Raw genomic sequence first — 19222 nt, forward strand, 5'->3', positions numbered from 1 at the left:
TGAAAAAAACCTTAGCTCAGTCACATTGGATAGAAATTTTTTCATCAAAAGCTCTTTTTTAGGTCACAGATTCTTTATTGGCCTTCCTAGGCCATTCTTACACATTAATACGCCTAAAATGTAGTTCTGGCTTTGATTTAGTGCAATTATTGTGTACTATTTAGTGGTACAATTGCACCATTTTGTCTGACTGTTGTATTAAAGTAGCCTATTCAAAAAGGGTTAGATTTTATATTTAGAGTTATTAGAGTTATATTTGTATTTGTTGGGCTTTGTATGTGAGACAAATGTACTGCCAAAAAACAAAACAAAAACAACAATGATGATGGTAACGAATTTTTTAAATACTTTTTATCACTGCTTTTACCATTATTGCAATGCCCACATCTCCTGTCACTAGTTAGGAGGTTTTGGTCAACTTGTTCAGTTTTGCAAGTCAGTAAGCATAAAAACACGAAAGATAAAAACATTATATAAAAGATAAAACGGCATACATGTGTCAACATAAAGCATAAAACTAGTTAAATGCCAGTCTGAATAAATGAATCTTCAGCTGCCTCTTAAAAGAATCAACAGAATCAAGACAGCGCAAAGATGGAGTAAACACATTCCACAACCTAGAGGCCACAACTCTAAAGGATTTATCCTCTCTGCTCATTAAATGCATAATGTAAGAGAGTGCTTGATCACTCAGGGCTCTAAAGTGAGGAGTAACATTTTTAAATTAATTCTGACATGTAACGCTAGTCAATGTAAATAGATTGAAACTAAATGAATGTGCTGTCTCTTTGATGTGTTTCATCTTTCTTATTCAAACACATAAAAAGGCTGTTACAATAATCAAGATGAGATTAAATAAAAATATGCATAATCATCTCAAATTCAGATTTTGTCACCAATGTACGAAGCTTAGAAATGTTTCTTAACTGAAAACAACAACAAAAAAAAAAAAACAGTTTCTGGTTAATCCACAAGAATGGGAATCCAATGACATGGCAGAATCAAAAATAATACCAAGGTTTCTAAGGTTTGGTTTGACAGAAGAGGCCAGTGCAAGGTATTCCTTGATTTCAGTAAATCAGTCTTACAAGACAAGAGTTCACTTGCAAGTTGTTGTCACAGAGCCACTGTTTCATACTACTACAACAGTTTATCAAGGAGGACAACTTTAAATATTCAGTTATTATAAAAAAGAAACAGTAGAGCTGAATATAATCAGCACACCAGAACACCCCAGAAACTGCATGATTATTTGGCCTATTTGAAACATAAACAAAAGAAACAGAATAGGTCCCTGGACCTAGCCCTGAGGTACATGGCAGGCTTCTGGAGTCTGACATTATCTGGTTTTTAAAAGCACTAAATGTTCTGCCAGAAGGGCAGAAGTTAAAACACACAAGAGCCAACCTGATAGACTGACTACATCTGGGAACCTGTTAATCAAAACACTGTGATCAGCAGCGTCAAACGCAGATGTGTGATCTAGACGAACCATTGCAGTTGATATTCTAGAGTCAGCTGACATCAAAATGTCGCTAGAAACTTTGTAAAGCAGTTGCTGTGGAGTGGAACTTATGAAAGACAGGCTACAATTTGTCAAAGATCTCATGTTTTTCCGAAAATACATTTGAGCTGTTCTGCCATTACTTTTATTTACTAATTATTTGAGATAGGCCTGTAATTTTTAATCTGTGTAGGATCCAAATGACACTTTTTTAATAATAACTTTTGGATGAAAGATTAAACGGTGCACTGTGAGATGTGAAAAGAGGTATTAGAGTAAAGATATTCCAGCGTATTCCACTTCACAACTATGCTCTACTTTGTGTTGGTCTATCATTGAAAATGCCTAAAAATACATTGAATTTTTAGTTGAAATGTGACAAATTGTGAAACGGTTTGAGGGATATGACCTGGTGGATCTTTGTTTATGAACTTTTGCTAAAGATGGCATCTCCATGCAGCCACGTCCTCTGCCCAACTTCTAAGTTTGCAGTATCACACAGGTGCGGTTCAGATTGCTCTGGCATCCTGATACATTTCAAAGCTGGGTTTTCTGTATTGACCTTTCATATGGAATAACACCTGAGCCAAAGGTCTGTTTTCCTAATCTGTTAAAGACCTTTTCAACTCTGACCCTGTGAACATTGACTTCAAACGTGACACCTTACAGTACCAACTCTGGATGACCCCACAGCTCCAAACTTTAGGGGGGATACTCTGATGAGAAGGAAACAGAGCTGTGTTCTAGTTGTCAGCCTTGAGATTTACCAGAGCCAGGCTTTGCTTTTAGAGACCTCTTCCTAAAAGGACACAATGCAGGTTGCTGTAATTATTAGAAATACAGACACTCTCTCTGTTATACCTTTTGAAATTAGGGTGTGAAATTTTCTTCTCCATCTCAGCTGCCTCACCTTGTTATTTCCTTTGACTAGACGAACTGCAGAGATGTGTTTTTTTTCCCCCTGGTTGCTCCAATCCAAAGGAATCTGCCACAACTGAGTGTTTTCCGGCACAGAGGATGGGCTTGCACCATTCCCGAGGCCTTCTGGGAGTGCTGTCATTAGCCGGCTCTCAGAGCACAATGGGCTGGAAATTAAGTTACTATTTATCCGTGCTGAGCAAAGGAAAAGGCAGCCATGGGGCAGGGAGGCCCAGAAAGACTTTAGTATTGATTTTGCTGAAGGGAGTTGGCCGGCCAAGCCAAATCTTGTTTTCTGAGGATGCCGTGTAAGAACTGTGGGAGTGAGGGAAGAACGAGGGAGGCGGTAGGGAACGGGTTCAGCAACAGGAATATTACAGAATACATACTCTCGCACACTCACTAAACAACATCAGGGGCTTTTATCCAACTATTTCCTCTTGCACAGCATAATGATAGCATAAAAATCCTGTGCTAACAGCCAGTTATAACCACAGAAACACGTATCATCTTTGCTCAGATGTTAAGTGATTCTTACTTTCTGGAGACAAGGTCTTACAACTTACATCCATTGTTTGGGTGGTATTGATTTAATCGTTGCAGTCCAGACTTTTATTGTGTTAATTTCTAATATAGTTTTTGTGTTATTTTATGGCTGTGGTGATGCGTGTTCATGGATGTAGGACCATTTTTCCATTGCATCCTTCAAAAAAAACAGTCACAGATCAAAAATACTGCAGAGACAAAACATATTATTTTTTCTTTACAGTCACAATAAAATGATATATTTTATTAGGGTTGTATGTGATCGACCAGCTCCATGAGCTGTGGAGTGGAAGGAAAATGATACATGATTTCCAAAATTTGTTATAAATGAAAACAAGAAAGGTGTGGTATGTATTTGTATTCAGTCCCTTTTAATCTTAGGCCCCTAAATAAAATCCAGTGCAAGCAATTGCCATTAAAGGTCGCCTAATCAGTTACACACAGTATAAAAACAACTCTTCTGTGAAGGCCTCAGAGGTTTGTTAGATAACATTAGTGATGCTCTTTACCAACCCTTTCTCCTGAACAGCTGAAAGAAGAATGTATCTGTTCAAAGAAAGGCATCAGTAGTCCTGTTCAAAGTTTGTTACAAGCAATGTGGAGCAATGGAGCTGAGCAAACGTGGAAGAAGGTCAGATGGGACTAAAACTGATCTTGTTGACTTACATGCAAATTGACATATGTGGAATAAAATAAACACCACTGATCTTGCAGAAACCACCACCCACACTGAAACGTGGTGGCAGCACAATGCTATAGGTATGAAGATGAATGGAGCTAAATACAGTACAGGGTAAAGCTGGAAAATAACACGTTAGAAGCTGTAAAAGACTTGAAATTGGGGGGTTCACCTTTCAACAGGACAGCGTCTTTAATGGCGATGAAATATGGTTCCACAAAGTATTGACTCCAAGAGACTCAATACATATGCACGGCACAGTTTTCAGGTTTTTTTTGTACATTGTTTATTTGAAAACCATGTACTCTTTTCCTTCCAGGTCACAATTATGCTCTGCTTTGTGCTGGTCTATCACATAAAATTCCAATAAAACACATTAAAGTTTGTAGTTGTAACATGATTAAATGTGAAAAAGTTCAAGAGTTAGGAATAATTTAGCAAGGCACTTGATTTAAACACTACAATCAAGTGGGATGTGTATGACCGACAGGTGAGTGCAGCGAAGGCAGCAGCGTTGAGAAATCATGTTGGAGGATCGGCCTGAAGGTAGCCTGGGACATCCACACACCTGGCCTGATGCTGCCGCTGGAGTCCGGAGACTGCTACTACATGAAAGGTACTGCAACATGCTCGCAGAGAAACATTCATGCACATGTTGACATGCATTCACCACCATGTCTGAATACGGAGAAGGGGAGACTTTCATTACTCTGGGTTTTAGTGTTTCCTTGTACCTTGTCCCAAATGACCCAATGCAGCGGGATTCACGTCACTCTCACTTTTTCTGCGCTGCTCTCATCTTTCTAATTCCCTCTGCAGGAGAAGTGGAACTGCGACACTGTGTGTGTGTGCTTGTAAAGGCGACAGAGTGAGTGAGGGGTTTCTTGGCCCTGAACACAGAGCTTTAAGGTTCCATGAAATTGTGTGCGTTAGAGAGGTTAGGAAAACCAAATGTTATTTTTTGAAGTCCTGTGACCCATTGCTGACTATGTCTCTATGGGGAGAACAGACAGCAAGCCACAGGGGTGTAAATCATGGCTTAATGCTTTTGGCTGCAGCAGACACCTCCACCCTCCTTTTCTCGGTCCCCCGGGCCCGTCCGGGCTCGCTCATATTTTCTGAGTGCAAGGACATTAATCCACATCACAGCGGAGGCCTGTGTTCAAATGTACAAGAAGTGAGGACTCCTGCTTGGACAGATGGGGCGATTTATTGTTTTATAAAGGCTCCCTACTTTGGACAAAACCAATCTTTTGTTAAACCTGTACTTCACTGCTTGATGATTACTTATATTTTATTTTAGATTACTGTTTGTTTTTAATCAGATCTGATTTTAGATTACTAAAATTGACAAGACATACTTTTTGCTTGCTGCCGTGTTGTAACTGAAACCCTAGAAACACACACATTGGACCTTACTTAAAAACAAGAAAAACATTCCATCATAACAGACATGATGTTTGCTTGTAAAGCCTTTTTCTGTTCTGTTTCTAATTTCTTTCAATAATCTGTCAAATTTGTTATAATGTTACTATGTGCAAACACGTGAAGGACTATGGTGTGTGACACCAACCTACTGTAATTTTTTGATGATGCTCTTTATGCTCTTGTTTTTAGGATGCAACCTGTAGTCTTATATGTATTTGACCCTTTTATTATTATTTATTTTATTTTCGGATTTAAAAGTTATTCTTTGATCCCTTCAGGGTCTTCTAGTACACATGTAGTTATGCTGGGAATGATCGTAATGATAATTTAGGGTCCCCCCCCCCTTTTCTTGGTTATAGGACAAACAACTTTTACATTTTGTTATGGATTTTTAAAGATTAGATTTCGGTGCACAAATTTGAAATTATCGTGTAGAGTGCTTAAATGTTCAGTCAATCTGACTGAATATTTGAGCACTCTACTTTTCAGAAAAGGTGGAGTCCATTTAAATGTGTTGGTTTCCTGTCAATGACTTGGTTTTAAAGCATATTCCAGAAGTTTTCAATAGAGGTGATGCTTAACATCACTCTTCATCTTCACCTGAAACTATGCACTAGATGGTTAAAAGTTGGACAGCATTGGGTATTGCAAGAGGACAATGATCACAAAACCAAACTGATATGTAATATCTAAAGCTGGCTAAAATTAGGATTCTGGAGGTGCCGGATTTCTGCCACATCGGAGATCTGTGGACTGTTTTTTAATGCAAGTTCTTGCAGGTGAAAAAATACAAATAAATGAGATCTACCATTTCCGAAAAGGAGAGCGGTAAGCCAGAATTACAGCATGTCTAAAATTTGTTGAAGGTTAAAAAAGGCTTGTAGTTTTTTACACAACATGCTGAGAAACCTTTAATGAAATATTTCACTATATGAAGTGATGGAAATCAACAACAAATACAAATTTGTGTACCCTGTTGCTAATAAATATCACTGAAGTTGTATCTTGTATTTTTAATCCACAGCAACAAAGAACAAATCAAATAAATTAATAAAAGCCTCAAATCAATATGACTTTGGTGCTGTTGATGACTATATGTAAAGCCCTGACTGGAATTGCACCCAGTTCAAAACAAGTGATGTCCTGTTAGAGCGTGAAAACATAGCAACCCTCATCTTCAGTCTTCTAATCGTGTTGATGTTTTGGAGTTGCTGGGAAGCATTATATATATGATCTCAAGGTCTTCTTCAGACTTTATTTAGTATTTTTGGAAGGACTGGTTGTACTTTCCCCTTTTTTTCAGTGGGAATTTCCTAGATATTAAGTGTTTTTATTGATCAATTTCTAAAACTCATTCTAGATCTATGGTAGTTTTAAAAATGTGGCGGTCATTAAAAAAGGTTAGGTTGTAAAGTACCCACACCAGCATTTATGTTAGTAGTTTAATTAATATAAGCTAAAGCAAGGCTCTGACACTTTTCATTTGTATAATGGATGTTTTTATAAGTGCAGAAACACACAGGGAGTAAAGTACTTCGTGCCAAGAGAAATCTGCTTTATGGAGCCATCGGCATCTCCATAAAATAGTTTGACAATAGACATCTTTACTCAACATAAAACCAAATTAGGTATGTAACCTCCTATAATTTAACTTTGAAATTCACCAGCAACAAGTAAGCGCGAATAAGATAATTCTGATGACTATTTGTTTTTATCATGGAGCACAACTGTCTGCCAATATTTAGTTTGACAGGGCTTGAAACCGAGCTTCTTCAGCAGAAGATTATACAAAGAAACCATCACTTTCAAGTCAGTCATGATAATAGAGAGATGGGCTGGTGTGCAGACCATTCTAATGGGACTTGACTGTCGCGGATCAGTGGGGATTTATGCTCCACTTGGTGAGTACGCCCCTGAGAGGCCAACTGCTCCACAACGATAGCAGCTTGCGCTACCCTTGGCCGTCTGTTGCTTTGTCGGTGTACCTGAATGAAACACTTGGCACGGCACGGAAGCATAGTCACTCAGCTATAAATTTGTAGTACTTGCAATGCACAAAAATGCATCACGCCCGCAATACTTGGTTGGCGCAGTATCCCTCCCACATCCGAAATACTCACATTCAAGGCATACACAACTAAAGCAGGTGTTAAAATATATTGTACTTGTGTTTTTTGTGACATACACCCCTTGATAAGTAGTTTTGCAGTATTAAAAGGAAACTACAATGGTGTATAACCACATACACAATTATATAATTTCAGCACTCTTTGTTGGCGGCTGGCCCTTTTGAACTGCTAATGTCTAAGCTGCTGGAGGCAAATTGAATCACCATCATTTCCACCCAAATGGAATTTCAGTGGTTAAAAAAGAACAATGCAAGTCTTGACACCGGGCCTGTTCAATAATCTGATTTCCAGCTCCCAATACACGGGGGACTGGAGAAAAGAGTTGACCCAATATATTTAAAAGCCTGCTTCCTGGAAAAGGAGGACAAGTGGCAGCAGGCATAGGGGTTGAAAGAAAGATAAATATTTATTACAGTTATCGAGTTTGCCTCGACTCCCTCCTGATCCCACTGGCTGCATTAGAGGCGCCAAGAAAAGAGCAGATTGATGGAGATAATTTGTTATTGGATATAAACAGTTTTAAAGACGCAGAGTAATTCTGCCCAGAGACCTAATCCCTCACAATCTCATCAGGGTGAAGAAAACACAGGCAAGTTGTTTTGTTTGTCACCGTCTTCTTCTTTTTTTTTTTTTTTTTTCCCTTCCTTCCACCAAACAATAATATCTTCCTCCTAAAGCATTTGGCTGTTTGACTTTCAAATCACAGGCATTAGCTGGTGTTCTCTTGCTCAAGGCGGGTGTAAATATGCACATGTGCTGTGAATGACAGCTCTGTCATGGCTAAATTAATTATTGGTAGGAGGCAAATAATGGCAGAGCTGAGAAACATCTATACACACAAAGAAACACATGGCCGGATACACAGAAAACAGCGCTAAGGCCTCACTGTAAAGCTTGTGTGATATTGGACAAATGTTTGCTGGTATGGCGCTTCCATCTTGACAGATTGAGCTCGATCTGGTTCTGTTTGGTAATTAAAATTATATTACAGTGCTCTTCCCTCCATCTAAGTCGATGCTGGACCAATGGGAGTCTGTCTGAGTGTACATGTTGATTTAGTCTAAACCACTCCTTGCTTTTCATCTGTTTTTCTCTTGTATTTATTCCCATTAACAATCAATTCCACATCAATATGCTCTCTTCTGGTTTTTAGCTTCTAGGTTTGGCATCTTGTTTCCTCGTGTAGTGGTTTGCAGCATTAATGTTGGTCATTGTGCTGATGGATCTCCTTTTCGTCGTATTTGCTAGATGACCTGAACAACACCCACCAGCACTGTGTCCTTGCTGGAGACACCGCACGCTTCAGCTCAACTCACAGAGTTGCCGAGGTGAGAAGTCAGACAGACTAAGAAGGAACCTGTATGATTTTAATTTGCTGTGGAAATCTAGCTAAATCTTCTTTTGGTGAAGATACTGAATACTTTTTTACATTGTATTATACATTATTTGAATTTTACATCACACTTTATATGTAAGTATCTTATTTTCCTTTTATAATTTAGATTTTTTTTATACATTTGTAGATATTTTATATAAAATATACTTTTTGTTTATCCATACAAAAAAACTAAATATTTTTCTAAAAATTTTAAATTGTAAAGAATAGCATTTTTATAATTTTTATTTAAAATCATATACATTATCAGCTGTTTCAAAGCCACATTTGTTTAATAGCCTTGTGTAATTCCTTCATGTCATGGTGCTGTTGGCACTGGTCTCGTTCCTACCAGTGTTCTAAGGGGACCCTGACCTACATCCAGTCACGGTGCCAAGAGGCCCTGTCCAACCTGCACACTGACCCCGAGACGGGCTCCCACAGCCTGGTGACCCTGCAGCCGACAGCATTACAGCACTGTGAGGAGATTCACAATGAGGTGGGGGCACGGTGGTTGTGTGTTAACCTTCAAGTGCACATTTACTTGTTTTTAAATTCCTGCCTGTGTGCACACGATGGTTAGTAGCCTTTTCTACATAATTTGTGCTAAGTGTAAACAATTAGAAAGCTTTTTGAGTTATATTAGATGCGAAAAGTTCAAAATGCAAATATGCCAATTAGCAGAATTTGCAACAGAAGAATCTGCAGAATAGCATGGTCTTCAAAAGTTTAAATTTATCAAGTTTTGATTGTGAACCTCTCTAAATCTATTTGAGTGGCCCCAATGCATTAATCCCCACCCATCTGGTGCTCCAGGCAGGTTCAAAACAACTAACAACCATCTGCAAATAAGATGATGATTTAATCCGGACAGCAGAAATTGGTGTTAAATACACTGAAGTCTTTTTCTGCAAATAACATGGATAAGCATTTAATTAAGGAAGCAAATGTACTAGAGCAAACATATATGTATGCTTTTTGTGTCATATGGACATAAACACCTGCGATGTTTGTACATTCTGCACACTTAAATACACTACAACCTTTTTTGTTGACCTAATATTCTGTTTGACAAGAATCTTACAAGATGCATCGGTTCAGATTACCCACTTGAAGTGTTTTTAGTCAGCATAAGTGATTTTTCTTTTATTCTATGGCAACCAGTTTCTTCAAAAACAACATCTGATTTTTTGGAACATGTACAGTGTCTTGCAATTCACAAACTTTAAACTTTGGATTGTGTTACATTGAACAACACACTTCAATGTATTTTATTATAGTTTTATATGATGGGCTAGCATTGTGAAATAGAAAGAGAAGTTTGTGTTCAGCCACTCAGATAATACTTTGTATATCCACCTTTCGCTTCCATTACAGCTACAGAACAGGCATTTTTGTCCATTCTTCTTTGTAAAATAGCTCAAGCTCAGTCAGAATAAATCCAGAACATCTGCAAATGTTATTTTCAGGTTGACTTCCTGGGTTGTCCTGTATTTAGCTCTTTCCATCTTCACCGTCATATTTGACCAGTTTCCCTGAAGAAATGCACCCCCCCCATTATAATGCTGCCACGACCTCTTTCTTCCTGTTCAGGGCTTGGGATATTATTGTTTAACCTAACCCATCTGCTTCACAGTTTTATGCTGTTTTGTGTAGGTCTTTTTTATACACTTGTGGTAAAGTACATCATTTGTGATGTGAAGTGACAAAATTAGAAAACATTTGAAAGGGTTATGATATCTTTAATAACGTTTGTCATTTTCAGATTTTTGTTTTTTTCTGCATGATGAGAGTTTTAGCTCATTCTGGGATTTGTTTGATGGCAGGTTAAAGCTCTGAATGGCAGAACAGGAGCTTGCCAGCTGCCCACTCTGCTTACTGTACTTTGTTGGTATACTCAGGGAAATGTCTACAGTATGAAATTCAGGTTGGTCTCATTAGTCCTGGCTTGTGATGGATCACAAGCCAATAGGCTCTCCATATGTTTCCTAAAGATGGAGCCATGCCCCTCTTCGGTCTCTAACCTCTTTTCATATAAAACAATGAGTGATGCTGGCCTGGGGTTCAAAAGGGATAAAGTGAGGCCAAAAAAGAGAAGGCCTCAGCCTCCTGCCATATCTTGCTGCAGGCCAGCAGTTAATACACCATCTCACCTCTCACCCTTTTTACACCCCTGCGCCCAAATTGCACATCTGAGCAGACGCCAGCATCCAGGACCCTCAGCAGGATGCCATGACAGATGAGTCTGACATAAGGTTGTTTAAAGGTTGAAGACAATATTAAGTATTCAGCATTGCCAAACAACAGGGCTGTCTGCGTCCGGAGAACTGCTGCGCTGGTCGAGCTAGCAACACCTGCTAGTTTGCCACTTAGCGCCACAGGATTACCAGGCATTGGTTTTCACCAGGAGGGTAAGCAGGGTTTATTTAGGAAAACAAGGAGGTTTTTATACAAGCATTGGTGTGTGTATGTACATGTGTGTGTGAATGTGTGTAAGTGCTTAAGTAAGAAGGGGGTGTTCTCAGGGGCTTGGGCCTAGCCTTCCCGGCTCTCGCAATGATCGATGTGGCCATTTGTTCGGAGTTGCCCACGAGAGCAGAACACCCAGCTAAATGATGTATTGTTGGTGGAGTTATTTATGATGGCGGCCCACTTTGGTGCTTGGTGGGTGCACATTGCGTAGGTCGTGTTTGACATGGACGACCAAGAGTGAACAAGCCTGAGACACGCAGGCAACCTGACCTGAGCAGCGTCTTTTGGGCCTTTGCTCAAAATGTGCTAAACCGCGCACCAGCTGACAATCTATTGATGCTGCGCAGTTGAAGGAGGGACAGGGGGCTGGCTGTTGTCAGAGGATATAGGTGGGGCCTGATTGTGAGGCAGTAGAGCATCTGCCATCCGTCTGTCTTCTTTTTGGGATGGAGCAAGATGCCTAATTGAAGCAGATATTGAAGGGAGGCAGGAACTCAAATGAAGAAAAGTTCCCACCTGTTTAGTCCTTCTCTTTCTTTCTCCTTTTAATCTTACCTGCTGTCCTAGTCAGTCAAATAAGTCTAACATAAAACCACCACATGGCCCCAGTGTGCATGTTTCACTTTGAAATGCTAATCCCAGACACAAATGTCTTGTCTCATTTAAAGCCACTGTGTCTCTTCCCAGGTGTGCGTATGACAGAGTCCCCTGAGGGACACCTCCCGCCCCTCATATGATGCTAGTCTCAAAAGCGTAAATATTGAAGGAAGGGAATAAGCTTTTTTTACACCTGACAGAAAGTAAAAAGAATAAAGTGTGTTTAACCTTCCAGTGTGCTTTTTTTAGGCTCTCAACTTAAAGATTCTAGTACCATTGTATTCTTAGAAATTATAAATTATATTTTTATTCGTACTCAGTTTGAGATTTTGTTTACTTAACTTTATACAGGTCCTTCTAAAAAAATTAGCATATTGTGATAAAGTTCATTATTTTCCATAATGTCATGATGAAAATTTAACATTCATATATTATAGATTCATTGCACACTAACTGAAATATTTCAGGTCTTTTATTGTCTTAATACGGATGATTTTGGCGTACAGCTCATGAAAACCCAAAATTCCTATCTCACAAAATTAGCATATTTCATCCGACCAATAAAAGAAAAGTGTTTTTAATACAAAAAACGTCAACGTTATGCACTCAATACTTGGTCGGGAATCCTTTTGCAGAAATGACTGCTTCAATGCGGCGTGGCATGGAGGCAATCAGCCTGTGGCACTGCTGAGGTCTTATGGAGGCCCAGGATGCTTCGATAGCGGCCTTTAGCTCATCCAGAGTGTTGGGTCTTTAGTCTCTTAACGTTCTCTTCACAATATCCCACAGATTCTCTATGGGGTTCAGGTCAGGAGAGTTGGCAGGCGAATTGAGCACAGTGATATCATGGTCAGTAAACCATTTACCAGTGGTTTTGGCACTGTGAGCAGGTGCCAGGTCGTGCTGGAAAATGAAATCTTCATCTCCATAAAGCTTTTCAGCAGATGGAAGCATGAAGTGCTCCAAAATCTCCTGATAGCTAGCTGCATTGACCCTGCCGTTGATAAAACACAGTGGACCAACACCAGCAGCTGACACGGCACCCCAGACCATCACTGACTGTGGGTACTTGACACTGGACTTCTGGCATTTTGGCATTTCCTTCTCCCCAGTCTTCCTCCAGACTCTGGCACCTTGATTTCCGAATGACATGCAGAATTTGCTTTCATCCGAAAAAAGTACTTTGGACCACTGAGCAACAGTCCAGTGCTGCTTCTCTGTAGCCCAGGTCAGGCGCTTCTGCCACTGTTTCTGGTTCAAAAGTGGCTTGACCTGGGGAATGCAGCACCTGTAGCCCATTTCCTGCACACGCCTGTGCACGGTGGCTCCGGATGTTTCTACTCCAGACTCAGTCCACTGCTTCCGCAGCTCCCCCAAGGTCTGGAATCGGCCCTTCTCCACAATCTTCCTCAGGGTCCGGTCACCTCTTCTCGTTGTGCAGCGTTTTCTGCCACACTTTTTCCTTCCCACAGACTTCCCACTGAGGTGCCTTGATACAGCACTCTGGGAACAGCCTATTCGTTCAGAAATTTCTTTCTGTGTCTTACCCTATTGCTTGAGGGTGTCAATAGTGGCCTTCTGGACAGCAGTCAGGTCGGCAGTCTTACCCATGATTGGGGTTTTGAGTGATGAACCAGGCTGGGAGTTTTAAAGGCCTCAGGAATCTTTTGCAGGTGTTTAGAGTTAACTCGTTGATTCAGATGATTAGGTTCATAGCTTGTTTAGAGACCCTTTTAATAATATGCTAATTTTGTGAGATAGGAATTTTGGGTTTTCATGAGCTGTATGCCAAAATCATCCGTATTAAGACATTAAAAGACCTGAAATATTTCAGTTAGTGTGCAATGAATCTAAAATATATGAATGTTAAATTTTCATCATGACATTATGGGAAATAATGAACTTTATCACAATATGCTAATTTTTTGAGAAGGACCTGTAGATGCAATGTGGTAAATTTGAATTTAATTAAAAGCCTAGTTTATTTCAAAATCCAGTTTCTGAGAAAATTTGAATTCTACAGAGGATCATTAAAGAATATTTGTGATGCAATAATCTCATTCTACTGTAAAGCATGTATTGTACAATACACGTTTTCAGTACTTGGTCTGGAGCTGCTTTTGCATAAAGTGCAATGAGGCATGGAGGCAAAAAGCTTATGGGACTGTTATGGTGTTGAGGAAGCCCTGGTTGCTTGAATGGCAACCTTCTCTATGGGGTTATGGTCAGGTGGGTTTGATGGCCAGTAAAGCACAGTGGCACCATGGTCAATGTCCTGGTAGACAGGCATTAGACTTTGACAAAGAAGCAACACCAGAAGATGACATGACTCCCCGAATCATCACTGGCTGTGGCCATTTCAAACTGAACCTCGAGCAACTGGGTTTCTGTACTTCTCCACTTTGTAACCCCAAACTCCCCTGGTGCTTTCCAGATTTAATGTAAATTTTACATCATCAACATTGCTGTCTTTTTCTCTTTAGCCTGGGCAGGACACTTTCAACGTTGTTTCTGGTCCAGGACTGACTTAACACAACTGTGAAAGTTGTAACCCTTGTCCCGGACACGTCTTACTGTGGTGGTCCTTTTTCAGCTGCAGTGGTTCCTTCCACTCAACTTTACATTAATATGTTTGGATACAGAAGTGTGTGGACAGTCAGGCTCTTTAGTAAAGACGTTTCCCACCTCCACCCTCCACAATGAGTTACGTAATATTCAAATTTTCCCTGAAACTTAAGGTTTTTATTAGCTGTAAACCATAATTATCAATATTAACAAAATTAAATGATTTGAAAAATCACCATGTGAGCTTCACATTTTGTATTGAATTAATAGTGCAAATTAACTTTACAGTTATATTAAAACTTATTGAGATATACCTGTATGTGTTCATCTTCACTTTGTTTAAATTCAAGCACTGAGCAGTAGTATTACCGGTGTTCTTTGAAGATTGTATAAAATTATTTCAGAATAATGTTGGGAAATAAAAGAAGAACCTTTTTTGTGGCTACAAATACAATTTAAAAATGTCTACAGTATTTCGTGCCGTCATACCCCTGCAGGTATATGCCCACTCTGGCGAATGTGTGATAAGTGTTGGGAGACTCACAGAGAGTTTGGGGAAAGCAGTATTTCTGGCCTATGTGTTAGGAGGCTGGGATCGGTAAACAGAGAACGGCAGAGAGGGATCGATCACACTCTCATCAGCCCTCACCTCAGGGCCCCGGCCCCGGAAATTGATTGGACCCGCTCTGGGAATACTGTGAAGGTGTGAAGAAAGAAAAATATAATTGTGCCTCATTAAATGGGGAAAAAAGAGGTTTTCTGAGCTTTACAAGCAGAGTTGCCATAGTAGGTGGTCGCTGGACTAATTTGGAGCTAATGTGTTGTTAGTGTGTCCATCACCTGGAGAGATGACAGCGATTGCCGCAGGGGAGTCACCCTCCCTTACCATCTCAGAAAAAAACTCAGGCTAACAGCCTCTCTCTTTTTCACTCAGACGTTCGATCTGCCTGCACGGAAAGGTGGCATTTAGTCTGAGTTTCCTGCTTGGCAGCTCTCAGCTGGGTGGCCAGGCTCCAAATACCAAATAGCCAGCGCTCCTCGGTTGCTTTAGATGGTCTGCTTTGTGGATGCCTCTGGCCTTCGCTGTGGGGGACAGGCAGTCGTGTCAGCTCAAAGTGGAGACACAGGTTGGATTCTTCTCACCAAAGCACAGGCAGACAATCAGAGAGATGGAAGGAGGGACAGCCTGGGAGAAAAGGACGTCCGATATTGGCTTGCGGCTTTGTTGTGTGTTTGAGCTGTAGTGATCGAAGGGGAGTGGATTTGGAGAGTGTTGAAGGGACCATAAAGGATGACATTTCTTTGAAGGGTGTGTTGTATGGAGCGACTGGGAGGCTGCTGAGCAGTGCCACTGGCTGTGTATTCTCCCTGACATGCACCAGTCCTTGCATGTCATCCCCGCTGTGATCAGAGCCTTTTGGGAGTAAATGGCAGGATGACTCTTTGCACAGCTTCTACCTCAGACAGCCCTCACTCGGGTTGTTTGTGTAAATAGTTCTAGTCCTTTGTTGTTTTGGGGGTGATGGAGGAGAAGGTGACACTCATCTGACACAACAATGACCACATTCAAAAGTCAACATTTGAAGGAATAGTTTTGAAAAAGATGTCCTTAACTTTTCAGTTATGTTGCGTCATCAGCCTGAAAAAACTACTTGCATTTTTTTTAAATAAAACTAGTTTATGAAATATATAAATTGAAAAAAGATAACTTCCATTTATAAAATTGAATGTATTTCTGCCCGGACAGTTTATAGGGTTTCAAAGTAGTCTTGGAATTTTGTGGAAATATATGGAATTTGTTCAGGACCTGAAAAATGGAGCATAGAAAAATAAATTTATGTCATGACTCTACCCTTTCTTTATATTTTCTAAAACATAAAGTATGAATCAAGGCAAAAAAAAGTGTGTGGCTGTGAACAGTGATTCTATTTAACATTGAGTGAAACATTTGGGGACAGGTTGCTTCTTTGTGAATTGCACTGCTGTTATGAACTAATAATGCTACATTTAAACTACAGCTCCTCCAGAGATACCATGGGCCTCTTGGTTTTTTCTCCGATCCTCTCCTTGCCTGACCACTTTGTTTAGCTTGCCGGTCATGTCTCGCAGGATTTGCAGTTGTTTCTTATTCCTTGCATTTTCAAACCGTAGAGTCTTCACAGAACAGCTAAATCATTGACTGGTAGACTCTTTATTTTTTAATTAGATAACGTTTGAAGTTGCACTCTGTTGCACAAAATGTTATTTAAGAATATAAGAGCAAAGGAGGGCTGAATGAACAATACTGTGTGTTAGTTCGTGTGGCTCTATCACATAAAATCTGTAATAAAGTACATTAAAGTTTGCATTTGTAACTTGACAAAATGTAAAAAAGTTCAGGGCGTATGAAAACCTTTGAAAGGCACCGTATTTTGGGACCTGTGTTCTCGAAAAGTTGTAAACCAGGTAATTTAGTTGCATGCAGTACAGATGTACTGCAATTGTTTAGAAGAGAGAATTGTGACAAACACATAGTTATTTATACAAGAAGCATCAGATAAAATGACAAAACAAAAATGCTTAAGAATGATACAAATACATTTTTTAATTCCATAGTACATTTTCAGCTGTATTAACGTAAACACGTCGGGATTATTTGGAAGTTAACCACTGAAAAGGCTCATCTTCATCCGTTTGCTAATGCTCTGTTACAAGAACAATAAACAAAAATAGTTTTCAGAAGGCAAACAATAGCACTTTGAGTTCCATGTGATATGCGACCCTATTTTATGCCAGTAGACTTTGTGCTGTGCAGTTGTCTACATCAGGCTGTAATGGGGTTTGCATTGTTTTGGGTGGATGTCACTTTGTGGGACGTTTTGGGGGGAGGGCAACTCAGCGCCTTGAGTTGATGTTAGCGGCATTTCGAGCAATCTTTGACACGCACACTCACATGGCCTTGTTCGTCAGAAAACTTAACAAAGCCACCCACACACTTAAGCAGACAGGTACAAGCAGAGACACAAGCACACAGAAGCTCAGTCAGTACAGGCCCAAACTGACAAGCATGCACCCCGAATAACACACTTAGACGTAGTGAGGCTACACTTGGCTACGTGAAGCATCCTTTCCATGGATTAATTCAGCACTTCAAAAGAGAAGGAAGTTAAAACACTCCAAGCGGAGGAGAGGGGAAGGGGGTTGGCTCAGTGGCAGACACTGTCAGCTTGAGACGGTGCTGCAGAGGAGAAGATGGGTGGGGTTTCCAGGTGTGCTCACTGGAAGGTGTTTACATAACCAAACATTTACATTTCATTTTGTGAACACATGATGTGTTTTTGTTGTTTGCAAGTCTGTCTTTTAAAATTGTGAATGTCCTCATGCAGGTGATAAAGGTTTGTTATCTGTGGTTGAATAATTTATCAACTATAGTCCACACCTTTACTGGCTTACTGCAGCCCAGAATCTTTTTTATTTTGGCCATTCCAAGGTAGAATTGTTGCTTTTCTTGAGGCCATTGTCCTGTTCTATGACCCATTTTTGTCCAAGCTTCAACTGTTGGATAGACGTCCACATATTTTACTGTAGAATGCTTTGGTAGATGAACTCCTGATAATGGTCTTTGTTTTACTGTTGACCTTGCTGTGATTTTGCTGGACCATTCATTCAAGAGGTTATTAGCTATCTTGACTTGACTGCCTTATGTCTCTTTAAAAAAAATCGTTATTCTCATTGTTGAAGGATGGACTCTAGATAGTTTGGAAATATCCTTAGAAATATTCCCTAATCGATGTTGCCGAACATTGATTGGCCTTCTCTGACATCAATGAAGATATCTTTTATCCCTGATGTTGTGTTAATACACACCTTAACACACCAGATCAGCAAACTACCAAAACCGCTTTTATGGAGATGTTCAGACCTCTACAAAGTTTGTGCCTCTCTCAATGAACCCGATTGACTGCAGTGTATGATACAAATTAACTGCTGCTATTTCCCATAAATACTGCAAGACTACACTATAGTGACTTCCAAAAAATATTTATAACCTTTGACCTTTTCTAGGTTTTTTCACATTCCAATCACAATCTTCAATATATTTAATTTAGATGTAATGTAATAAATAAACACAAAGTGGTGCATAATTATACAATATATGGTTTTCAAATATTTTTACAAAGAAATCTGTAAACTGTGGGAGGTATTTACATTCTGTTTCACCCCCTGAAGCCAACCAATATCTTGTAGAACCATGTTTCACTATAATTACAACTAGAAATCTTTTGGGGTACATCTCTATCATTTGTGCACATCTAGAGACTGAAATCTATGTTTAGGGTTGATGTCGTGCTGTAAGGCGAAAGCCAGCTTCAAGGCTTTTGCTGCATCTAACATGTTTTCCTTATTCAAAGCCCTTCACCTTCCCATTATCTCTGTCTGCATATCCAGTATGATGCTGCCACCACCATGTGTCATGTAAGCATAGTGCCATTTTGGTCTTATCTGACCAGAGCACTTTCTTCCCTACATGGCTTCTGTAATAACAAATGGGACTTCTAATGCCTCTAAACAAAAGCTTTTGTCTTGCTACTCTTTCACAAAGGATGGTTTGTGTAGCGTTCGACTCATACAGGTCCTTCTCAAAATATTTGCATATTGTGATAAAGTTCATTATTTTCCATAATGTCATGATGAAAATTTAACATTCATATATTTTAGATTCATTGCACACTAACTGAAATATTTCAGGTCTTTTATTGTCTTAATACGGATGATTTTGGCATACAGCTCATGAAAACCCAAAATTCCTATCTCACAAAATTAGCATATCATTAAAAGGGTCTCTAAACAAGCTATGAACCTAATCATCTGAATCAACGAGTTAACTCTAAACACCTGCAAAAGATTCCTGAGGCCTTTAAAACTCCCAGCCTGGTTCATCACTCAAAACCCCAATCATGGGTAAGACTGCCAACCTGACTGCTGTCCAGAAGACCACTATTGACACCTCAGGCAAGATGGTAAGACAC

The 19222-nt window shown here is 39.8% G+C and overlaps 1 protein-coding gene across 3 annotated transcripts in view; it reads left to right on the plus strand.

Moving 5' to 3' along the window:
- The window catches only part of fto (FTO alpha-ketoglutarate dependent dioxygenase), a 172731-nt gene that overhangs the window by 33068 nt on the left and 120441 nt on the right, over positions 1-19222 (plus strand). For all 3 annotated transcript variants that reach the window (XM_047363956.1, XM_047363958.1, XM_047363957.1), the window contains exons 4-6: positions 4138-4263; positions 8453-8532; positions 8935-9078. In XM_047363956.1, coding sequence (XP_047219912.1) covers positions 4138-4263; positions 8453-8532; positions 8935-9078 — 350 coding nt within the window. The remainder of the gene's footprint in view (positions 1-4137; positions 4264-8452; positions 8533-8934; positions 9079-19222) is intronic.

Source organism: Girardinichthys multiradiatus, chromosome 4 (genome assembly GCF_021462225.1).
Source record: "Girardinichthys multiradiatus isolate DD_20200921_A chromosome 4, DD_fGirMul_XY1, whole genome shotgun sequence".
Taxonomy (NCBI): Eukaryota; Metazoa; Chordata; class Actinopteri; order Cyprinodontiformes; family Goodeidae; genus Girardinichthys; species Girardinichthys multiradiatus.